At 38.8% G+C, this 11,709-nt stretch overlaps 1 protein-coding gene across 1 annotated transcript; it reads left to right on the forward strand.

Moving 5' to 3' along the window:
• Positions 1-837: 837 nt before the first annotated feature.
• Positions 838-11,532, forward strand: LOC102687631 (digestive cysteine proteinase 1). Its single transcript, XM_015348576.2, has 11 exons — positions 838-1,023; positions 2,299-2,358; positions 3,256-3,348; positions 3,882-4,054; positions 4,921-5,164; positions 5,463-5,658; positions 5,964-6,157; positions 6,905-6,996; positions 8,036-8,197; positions 8,364-8,553; positions 10,337-11,532. Exons 1-11 carry the CDS (start codon positions 972-974, stop codon positions 10,522-10,524), a joined length of 1,644 nt encoding a protein of 547 aa, XP_015204062.2. The 5' UTR covers positions 838-971; the 3' UTR covers positions 10,525-11,532.
• The last annotated feature ends 177 nt before the right edge of the window (positions 11,533-11,709 follow it).

Raw genomic sequence — 11,709 nt, forward strand, 5'->3', positions numbered from 1 at the left:
CTCAATTTGACTTTGTGTTGTAACTGATACTGTGAATGAATCAGACTTTATGTACAGGCACTAATCATAAGACTAACAACTTTTTATAGTGCTGACAGAGAAGAAAACATGCTGACTTAGTGATTATTTGATAGCCATAATGCCCTTGGACGATGCTACAAAATACACCCACTAGTCGTCCTTACTTAAATAAAGCTAATATTTAATTTTTGCACATTTTAAATACTTGCACAAATCTTCAGATGCATACATCTCTTTAAAAATCACATCGCCATCGAATACAACAGGGTTCTAATTTACCTTGCCGTTAAAATTTCTAAAATTCACCTTTCCAAAATATATTGATAAGGGGGGGAACATTCATAATGGAAACGACTGTTGATTAGTTACCACTGGTAAAATATACGGTAGTATTTCATTTACCATTTTTAGTCCAACATACTGTGTGAACCTCGGATTACTTTGAAAACCGATTCATATCTTTCACAAAAAGAAATGACAGAGCCCTACAGTTATTACTATTGTATATGCAGTAGTCTAAACGAAATTCTTATAGCCATATAACTATAAAAGAAAAAAAACCTTGTTAACAGGTTAATACGAACATTCTGTATAATCAATATAGAAGGAGACTTGAATAATCACCAAATAAAAAACAGCTGACTGAAATTGCACAAATTATCACGTGAACGAAAAGCCCCATTGAGTCAGAGGCTAGAGAAATGTCCCTCCTTCTAGAATCTTTAGTTCCACCTCCGTTTTTGTGTTTGGTTAATATGACCTCAAGAGAGATTTTTATTGGTTTGACAAGCCAATTACGTCGGAAATAAATAAGTTTAATTACATACAGCGATGGCCTTGCGTGAATGCTAGTTATCTTTTTCGGAAAGGGTCGGGGTTGAGGGAGATCTGCATTATTTTGATTGGTTTCTCAGAGTGTTTCTCTAAAATATTTAACGGAAACATTGCAGATGGAGAAGTTGGTAGCTAGGTTATTAAATGTGATATGGGTTTTCGGCGTGGGTAAGTGCGCTGATTTTTATTTAATCAAAACCAGTTAGCGATCTTTTGTAATCTTTAAACTTTTCAGCTGTTTCTGAGGGGAGTTACTGCTGTTTATACTAACAATAACATGCAATTAGCACGGACTCTTTCTGAAGTAGATGGCCTAGACAGCTTAAGATAACCTTTTTTTAAACTGCATACGTTGCTGTATAGTGTTTCTTTCGTCCTTTTTAAAGAAATGACTGTTAAAAATTAATGCTTTTTTGCGCGCGAGGTTTAGATTTGATTGATAATCATGTTTATTGTTCGTTTATGTAAACGACTGGTAAAATTCTGAATTAAAATATCGATTTGGGTCTCATGTATGCACTTTAATAAGATAATCCCGAAAGGATACACGAGTCGTCGTTCCAAATGAAAACTAAACCCAAGGTAGCTAATGGACACTTATCATCAGACAAACTGAAAGCAGTGATGTCAAAACACAGAAGGATTGTTGCAACATTGGCTTGACTGTCTACTTACTGCCAATATTGTTAAATGCTGCTTGCTGGAGCACACATCGGCATTATCTTTTGAGCCCCATATCGAGACAACATTATTCTTCATGTGTGACTTACTTTCGAAACCGCTTTCTTTGCGTTAAGGAAAAATGAAGGTAGTTGCATTTGTGAAGTCTAACGGACTATGGGAATAAAACAAGATCAGTGTACTTTTCAATACATTATACTGTTATTACAACATTAAGATACCTGCTGTCATTGCTGTTAATTAAGCGTTTCATTGCACTTGTACATATAACAATATTGAACTAACACGAGCTGTCTGGAGCCCCATCCCAGAAGAAATCAAAGACGCGGGCACTGTAGTTTTCGGAAACGGTTTTATGTGATTATTTTATCTTTTGTATCAGCGTTGCTTTCTTAGCTTCAGTTTATTTTTTGGTCGAATGTGCTTTTTATGTTTTGTAAATAGGATTCAGTGGTTTTTAAAGGCGCTATATAAAATATAGTTTATATTTTGAACAATGTCATCGTGGTCATTAGCATGACACCTGTTAAGAAAGAGATCAGTTTAAGTATCTTTTAGCCCCCAGGGATGAAGATTTGCGTAGAGTACAATATTTCCGAGGTTTATAAGTAGATGGACTTTAGGTTGACCTCATGACCATGTTTAGAGACCATTGCTACAAATTAAAATTTGACTGGTTTTGATTGCAGTTAGCTTTAACACAAATATTGCACCTGGTGTCATCCTTCAAGTGGTGTGCTAAACCTGATTTCCTCCTTTTAGTGCTGGAGACCAAACCTGTCATCAGAACACCTGAGTTTGGAAATGTCTACCATGTGAAAGGTATGCATTTTAGAGAAGGTATCAAAAGTAATGTACTGACTGTATCTAGATTAATGTGGGATTAAACAGAATTTCAGTCAATTCTGTTGATTATTTCTGTTAAATTTTGGTAGTGTCGTTGCATTAAAGCTGAGGAAAAACTCTTGAATTCTTGTTCTTTTCTTTTACTTAGAGTTCAGATTCTGATTCTCTCAGATCTCTCTTTTTTTTTTCATGCTGATCTGTTTGTAAGTCAGCCCCTGTTCCAGAGCTCTGGACCATTTCAATATTTTGTTCAAGCCAAAGTTGAGGCTTGCTGCATTAATTACCCAGACAGCTGAATGTCTTGTGATGCAGGCCTGCATCAGCAAAAGCTGTATAGCCGTGTGCATTGAGTTGTTGAATCCACTTCCTATCTGCGTCACTACAGTGAAATAATTGCACAAGTAAGACATTTAGCCCTCTTCCCTCTAGATGTGTTTTTGTTGCTTCCCTAAAGACACGTCACTAGTTTGCTTTAGATTAGGGTTGTGTTTGGCAATTCTAAACCAAAGACTGATTTGTCTTAATTTAATGTAAAGTGAGATTAGGGCATTTTGTAATGTTTTCATTTATCTCTAGATACAGCACACACTGCCTGGATAGACAGTGTGGCGACCCCAAAATCCAATATTACTTTTTTCCCTGTTTTAAAAAATAAATGGAGCTTGAAAATCCCTAGTGTACTGTATCTGTTTATTTTACAGTGCCCCATGGCTGTTTACAAATTAGTAGGCCCTTAATTTGCAGTATTGCAGCACTCTTTCATATTATTCATATTACATATTTCATATTACTTACAAAGCTACTACTATACTTTGCTTTGTTCCATATAGAAAGACCTTTCAGAAATTAGTGAAAGTTTCTTCTGTTCGGCAGGTGTGATCTCCCTCCCCTATGCTGAAATTGAGGAGCCTTTTGAAGCCTGGTACAACCTATCGGGTGCAGTGAGCCGGATAGATTACTACAATGGTGAGTAGAGCCACAGGAACAACCGCGTGAAGGATAGCGCAATCATGGTAAAACACGGTTAAGGATAATGAAGGGAAAAGTAAAATGAGCAACGGGACTACCCTGTAATAAAGGTTACAAGGAACACAGAAAACGTGGCCTCAGCATCACGGCATTCATTCAAACATTCTTTCAAAAGGGTAAAGCCTTAAAGATGTGTGAAAGACCATCCTGTAGTAGCATGAGAGCTGCTTAAGAGAGGAAAGAGATTTATTTTATGCAGCCTCAGAGCATTTGCCTCAGTATTTTTTTTTTATTCTGTAGTTCATATTGGAAAAACTCTTAATTCTATGCATGAACCATTTTACCAGCATTATTGCTGATAATCCTTCCCCAATTAAAAATCTGTTGACTTTAGGATGTACTACAGTCACAGTAACATGCACTAATAGTAATCTTGGGATTTAAGTACTTGGTTTTCATCAAAGGTAACAACTGTTTGTGCCAGAGGTAGACTTTGGCTACTGTAAGTGACTTTCAATTTCTGTCTTTAGGCCAAGTCTCCACATTTCAGTACGGGTTCCAGAAGCCTGCAGGGGCCAGCTACAAAATCAGTCCTGAGACCACGGAGACAGAGGTCAATGCCATGAAGTGCTTCCAGGTCAATGGAACCAAGGAAGATCCTGTTCTACCTCAGGGTGTTGTCCCTAAGCTGGAGGGTTTCCAGGTATCTCTTCCAGTCAGAGTGAGACAGAAAAATAGTGCATTGTTCATATCTAAAAAATTATCACATTCTCAAATTAGTACCTGCAGGAATAATTTGGTGCTTGCAGATATCGAATGTAATCTCTTAACTCATTTGTTAACTTGCCTGTCTCTTCCACCACTTGGGTGGTGTTTGTTGTGTTGCTGCTGTGCTGTGTGCATGAACCACTTGCTGTTTTCTTATCTTTGATATCCCTGTTTGAGCCTGAAGTCCACTGTCTTGGGCCATCGTTAAACTAAAGGTTTAGAGTCGCATGTCTCCGGTCATCTAATACTCATGAAGGCGCATTTGGGCGAAAGCCATGAAACGTGATTGCGGACCTTCAGTGTATTTTTTATAATGTTGACATGCAGGAAAACCTCTACTCTCAAGCAGCACTGCTTAATGGCATGTCCTCTAGCTTGTAGTAAGGAATGACGGCCAAAGATTATTGATGTTAGAGTAGGAGTTAAACTGGCGTTCACAATGCTTATTAAACCATATGCAGAAAAGGCAGCCACAGGAATGTCATGCTTGTATAAGAAAGTAGCCATTAGCTGCACGTTCAGCATTCCTCAGAATGTGTTTCACTCCTGTGCTGCCAGGGTTGGTTGGTCTTCTTGGCCCTGGTCAACCAGGCTCAGTGGCTTTCAGCATATCTGTGAGCTTGCTGTGCAATCAGTTAGCATTGTTAGTCATTTAATTAATACAAATAATCCAATGGGCACTGTGGGCTTTAAAGTGTTAAAAATTGCATTTTCATATTACAGGCTTAAGCATCCCATGTGCATTGTTTGTGGTGGCAAAGTGAAATTGATTAACAGTTGCCAATTGTGCATGTCCTTCAGCTTGTGAGAACGGAGTATTTTAAGGGGCTCCTGTGTGAAGTGTGGCAGAATGTGACTATGGAGGGACACAAGAAGAACACCTACACCCTGTGGGTCTCCAACTCCTCAGATGGGTCAGCTGTCCCACAGCACTACGAGATGATGGGCTACAATACCCTGCTGGGTTCCCACTATGACAAGTATGAGGTGGACTACACTAAATTTGAGCGCTGCCTTGACCCCCAGTCCTTTGCACTACCTGAGGGTATGTCTGTCCTTGTGCCTGTATGGTGCTAAACTCTGTCAAGTTTGGAAACTATCTTATGTATGTTCTCCTGTATGATCTTCTCTGATTTGTCTTGTCTTGATGCACAGAGGATTTTAGCATAGTGGTTGCCCTTGAAATCTCAATGTCACATACGCATTTTAATGCTATTTCATCATGTACTTTTATTTACTTGTTTCTACCATTTTATCTTGTGATACAAACCATATTAAGACTTAATAACCAGTACTGGATGAACTACAGCTTGAGGAGAATACCCTCGTCTTTCCCTCTACAGGCATGAAGTGTGAATCATTCCCAGGCCCTGGGGTGGAGCATAGGATTCTGGCCAATCCCATGCAAGATCTCATCCATACCTGCCCCACAGGACACGCCCAACACTTGTTTGGCCACTTCAAGGAGCAATTCCAACGGTGCTACAGTGATGATGAGGAGCATGAGAAACGTGAACACACCTTTGTGCAAAATCTCCGGTAGGCAAGGAAGTTGAGTTCTCTATATTTTGGGAAGTCATGATGAAATCAATAGGGATAGTGCAGTTAAAGGTTTTTCATTTACGTGGCTGTCACTGTACCCTGGTTCTTGGCCTGTGATTTCTTTAGTTTTTATGGATTTTATGGATGCCGAACCAGTTTCCCAGCAGCAAGCTCTTAGCATAAATCAGTACTTATTTGGTAATAAGGTTGTTCTGTATTAGTACGCTCTTTGACTTTTTTTTTCCCCAAGAAGAAGGATTTTGATTAAATACCAGTATAACTTTTTTCCCCCTTTCTCTCAGGTACATTCACTCCATGAACCGGGCAAACCTTTCCTACCGCCTGGCACAGAACCACCTAGCTGACCGGACTGCTGGCGAGCTGGGGGCGCTCAGGGGGAGGGCGGGCCGCAAGACGCCCAACAGGGGTCAGCCTTTCCCCACGGAAATGTACGCTTCTGTCCAGGTCCCTGAGAGCATTGACTGGAGGCTCTATGGTATGCATCCACTACAACCCCCAGAATTTTTTTTTAAAAAAAAGTTGTTTTTTTAACACGCATCAAAAACCTGGATCTAAGACTCGCCTGGGAGGGGACAACAGTATGATACGGGGTGGACTCTTTATCTTCTCTCATGCACAGTGTATTAGACTAATTGCATTCGATTTCTTAGTGCTTGAAGTCACAGAAGAGAGAATGTGCCTGTGTGACAAATGAAGCCCTTCCTACCCGGCTCTTCTGCTGCGGCGCGGTTTTATAATGTCTACATTTGTGCAGTTTCATACTGTCTACAGGAGAGTGACTTCAGGGCTGTACTCACTCAGTGTACTGAGCCCCTTACACCTGGGTAGCTAACATACTGTGGGGGTCCATAGCTGTCCTGTCTGTACTGCTAGTACTCTAAGAAACCTAACTGAACTCTGATAATCCATCTTCGAAATGTTAAATGTTTGATGGTGAGCTGTGTAGGATGATATGCTTTCTCTTCCTTGAAGATGACTTTTCAACACTTATTAAAATGACTAAATTCTAGTTACCCGCATGTCATTAAGTTCCTACTTTAACAAAGTTGAGCGAAAGCTACATCAGGCATCACCTGTCTGTACTTGGTAAGAGAAGAAAAATGACTCAAGGTGGGTCAGAGAGGTTTGTTCTAGAAAGGCTAGTTTTGAGTCCATCAGGAATCTCGGGAGGAATATTTATTGTATGTTAAAATAACTGCAGCTCTTTTCCTGCCTGTCTTAGGTGCTGTAACCCCTGTTAAGGATCAGGCCATCTGTGGGTCGTGCTGGAGCTTTGGTACCACTGGAACACTAGAGGGCGCTCTCTTCTTAAAGGTGACTGCTGATGGGACGTATTTTCAGTTGAAATGCAAAATGTTTTTTCATGTCTTACTGAATACGATTTTGTTAAAGTCATATGAAGAGCTAATGAGTCTCCCATAGCAAGGGTTTATTCCAGAGTTACTGTTGAAAGAGTATTTGATAGTTTTCAGTATTTGTTTGACCTTGAATGTTTGCCTCTTCATCTGAGAACTGACAAAACAGGGTCTTGTCTTTCGGACTGATATGGTGCGTAACTGTCTAAATGTCTGGTTAGAGTTGTATCTAAACTATGAAAAAGAGGCTTTTTATGAGCTAGGTGCATTTTTGGTGGAAATATTCTTCCAAAAACCATTCCTTTCTCCTTTTAAGTGGTTCTTCAGACTACATTCTGCTCATTTTTAAGAGCTTATAATGCACGTAGTCCTAAATGTTTCTTTACAGGTGACCAAAGTCTACTGTGTGAATGCTGTACCAGTGGTGTTGCATGCTTTTTCATTTTATTTTTTTTGCCTTTTATGGAAAGGTGAGAACTCGGCTTTAAATTGATGTTTCTCGCCATAATCGGGCACTCGCTGTTGTCTGATTTCACAAAGTTTAGGATGGGGGAAACATTTGTTCTAGTGCACGTATTGACAAACAGGCATTAACAGGTCACATGGCTTCAGCGATGTCTTTAAAAAACAGTGTGGAATGCAGTTATTAATCTATTTTTCTGCTATACAGCTTCCTTGTACAAATTAAGTACAGAATTTAACTGGGATGAAGTCCAAAAATGTAAGCGTTGATTGATCCGTGTGCAAGAAGATAAGATGACAAATCTTTACAGGCCATTCGGTCCATCTTATTTATAGCTCATCGATTTGAGAATCTCATCCATTTAATTTTTGATGGATCCCAAAATAATCACTATCAAGCATGTGGCTGGGGAGTGTGTGAAGATCAGTTTAATTTTTGTTTATCCCAGGTGGTTGTCATTGCGTCGGTAATGCTTTGTTATAGTGATGCTACCCTTTGAAGTTGTTCACGCTGGCCTGATTGTCTCCCTTTGTAGACGGGCTCCCTGGTGACTCTGTCCCAGCAGATGCTGGTGGACTGCACTTGGGGCTTTGGAAACAATGGTTGTGATGGAGGGGAGGAGTGGAGAGCATACGAGTGGATGATGAAGCATGGAGGCATCGCTACTGCTGAGTCCTATGGGTCATACATGGGCATGGTAGGTCACGTTGCCATATTAATCTTTTATAGACGTTTGGGAATCTCTGAGTTCGGAGAAGAAAGTGGAACAATGTTCTATGCGTAAGCTTTTCTTTTCTAAAGAGGAGAACATTTATAGCTTTATTTGCAAGGAGTGCATGGTTAACTGTGCCAATTTGTTTCAGAATGGGTTCTGCCATTACAATAACTCAGAGATGACTGCCAGAATCAAGAGCTACACAAATGTCACCTCAGGTGATGAGGAGGCCCTCAAACTGGCCATCTTCAAAAACGGTCCAGTGGCGGTCAGCATTGATGCATCGCACAAGTCCTTTCTCTTTTACAGCAACGGTGTTTATTATGAGCCCCAGTGTGGTAAGTTTCTCTTTATCATCTTTGCATTTTCTTCAGGTGTACTTGATGTGGATTACTGGTGTTGCTTGCATTTCTCATAGAGCTTGCTGTAGAACAGAGGGGATCAAACTTTCACATTAAAGAGTTTAGCTTTTTTTTGTTTTACTACTCCACATATACCATGTAGCATGGTCAAAGCTAACGTTGGTATAGGTAATTTCTTAATTTGGAAAGAAATGTCCTTAGCCTGCATGATTTTCACATTTATTATTTAAAAATGAACAGACTTTAATCCATCTTCACAATATTCTGTTTTTTCTTATGCTTAATTGGAGACACAGTGAAGATGTAAAGCATGCTTTTGCACTGAGTACACAAGTACTGTGTAACAAAATGTATCGGAAAAATCTTATCTTTAGTCCTTTTCAGCTGAAGATCTTTAAATGGGAAGATGATCGTTGGTGTATTATACTGTATATTAAGAATTTCTGGCTGATATCTTGCATATATTGATATCTGATATCTTGTTTAGATAAATATATTTGTGACATTTTAAAGGGAAGTTTGGGCACAATTAATTTGTTTTTTAAATAATTGTAAAAGGGAAGACTTTCCTTTTAATGTCAAATGTTAATTAAAGTATGTCTGCTCTGTCACAAAACATAGTTTAATGCTTTAAGATCCTCAATGTAATTTTACTGAAAAAATTAAGATTCTCAGTTGAAATTTCTGAAGTTTGTCTATTCCAAACCATGCTGCCATTCCATTCCCAAAATGCACTTTGGAGTATGTTCTGAAGGTGTTGTGTATAAACCTGCTTGCTCTTGGTAATGTCCGACCATTTGGAATTTACAATTCTGCGCTGTTTTTTTTTAAATAGAAGTGATCTCCATTGTGTTTTACTCTGTTGTGCCTTCCACACAACAAGTACAAAAAGGAATTAGAAATACCGTATGAAGCTGAAGTGAGTTAAAGATCTTTGTAGGTGATGTAACATCTGTCTGTTGTGACGGTTTAGATCTGAGGTATTTGACTGTTTTATGATAAGTACCTACCCATTATTGAATACAAATTACCTTTTGTACTATTTGTAGAGATTAGCTGGGTAGATTTCATTTGTAGCAAGAAGTTAAAATATTTTCTTGGAACTTCAAATATAACTTTGTCATAATATGTAAAGAAGGCTTTTATCTGGAGCTGTGGTGTTGCTGACCTGCAGTTTTGATGGATCCTGTTCAAACTCTGTTAAATGATTATTACTGCATGTAAGGGTGAAGGGCCATTCAGTACGCTTCACAAATTGTGTGCAGTGTAACAATTATATGAGTGTCAATTCTATAAAGTAGTGAATGGGTTTTAAATGTGTATTAATACTGAAAATATTTTATGAATTACATAGTAATAGAAAATAAATGCCACATCTTGGTTGTGGAGTCTTCTTCAGGTGTGCACAGCTCCACAGCTGGAATGTTTTTTTTTTTCCCTCTTTTAAGCATGGAATAAACTTTACTTGTTCCTTTGCAGCTACGGAAGTTGTCTAATTTGTATACATAGTGGCAGAAAGTCCTTGAGTAGAAAATACATTAGATTGTGTCAACAGACCAGTTTTGCATCCTAAATTTGAAAGCACCTTTAAATTAGTAGGGGGCATTGTTTTTCAAAATGCCTTGAGCATGAAGTAATGGATATAGTAGAAGGATGCTAAAGGACCATTATTGGAACCAGTCTTGCTTGCTGTGTCACACTGAATGTTTGCTTAGCAGTTACTGTAAATCACTGAATGTGTTGCCTTGCCGTTCTTCAGGTAGCAAACTGGAAGACCTGGACCATGCTGTGCTGGCCGTAGGCTATGGAGTCCTGCAGGGAGAACCCTACTGGCTGGTGAAGAATTCTTGGTCCACGTACTGGGGTAACGATGGCTATGTGTTGATGTCCATGAAGGACAACAACTGTGGAGTGGCTACTGATGCCACATATGTCACCCTGGCTTGAGCAGGGGTTTCGACCCCATAGCTGTGCCATCAACCTCAAAAGCACGTTTTAGTAACTTGTGAGCTCTGAAGAGTTTTGGAATTTTTTCTGCTCAAACAATGTTGGATATATTTCCTTTCCCCCTAAGGATTTAAAAACGCAAGGCATGAAGAACTTTCCACCTAATACCGCAACCCTCTGTGCAGGTTGGAAGACATTTTAATTGTAGTGACCTGGCGATTTGTAGAAGCATGTATCCCTGGATACCTTTTGTCAGAGATTATGCTTAGGGTTTCCCTGCCAAGGTTCATTTTAAAAGCTGGACTGCACATTTCATTTAAGATCAGGAGCTGCATCATAGAAGGTGCTTTTCATGATAATTTTTTTTGTCTTCTCATAGCTTTTTTTTTCTCTCAACATTGTCACGGTGTCTGCATCTTCTAGCATAAGAATGAGCACTTTGGATAGACTAAAAGCATATCAAGTAGCCTTCCCTGTCTGTACTGAAAATGTAATATGTGGTTTTGGGATGCATAAGGTGTTAAAGCTTTTGCAAGTTATTTTTCTACTGGCAGGAAGCAATGCCTGTGAAAGTATTAGTAAAGTACAGAAATAAACCGGTAAGTTTTCATAAGGATGTGTAAATGGCAATATTTGGCTTACAAACAAAAGCATTATTTTGGACTCGGGGCTTTAAAATGCACCTTTAAAAACTGTTTATTTGCCAAGTATAATTGTAGTTTTGATTACACAGCTTGTGCACAGTAAAAATAGTTTTTGTACAGACCTGTGCAAAACAACATGGAAATGGCTGGTATTGTTCTGAACATTAATACTTTTAATGATTTGGGGGTCAGCTTAAGTAGAAAAATGGATAAGGAAATGAATTTTAACACAAAGGCATTACGGACTGGATACTACATGACCGAGTGTGATTATCAGGAGCCTGGAAGTTGGTTAATGGTTAATTGTACCACTTCTTAATTGGATGCACATTTAAAAATAAAGTTGTTTTTTTTTGTAATTGTATTTTCTGGATGTTGGAAAAAATGAGTCATGGCTTTTTGAAAATAAACACAAAAGGCTTTCTTTTTAGCTTTTAAAATAAATTTCTGGGGTATACAATTTGCACAAAGAAACTGAAGTTTTATAAATGTTTGGGATCAGCCTATGCAAATTTTAGAAGTGCGACTTGTAAATTTCTAC

This window comes from Lepisosteus oculatus, chromosome 11, assembly GCF_040954835.1.
Source record: "Lepisosteus oculatus isolate fLepOcu1 chromosome 11, fLepOcu1.hap2, whole genome shotgun sequence".
Lineage (NCBI taxonomy): Eukaryota > Metazoa > Chordata > Actinopteri > Semionotiformes > Lepisosteidae > Lepisosteus > Lepisosteus oculatus.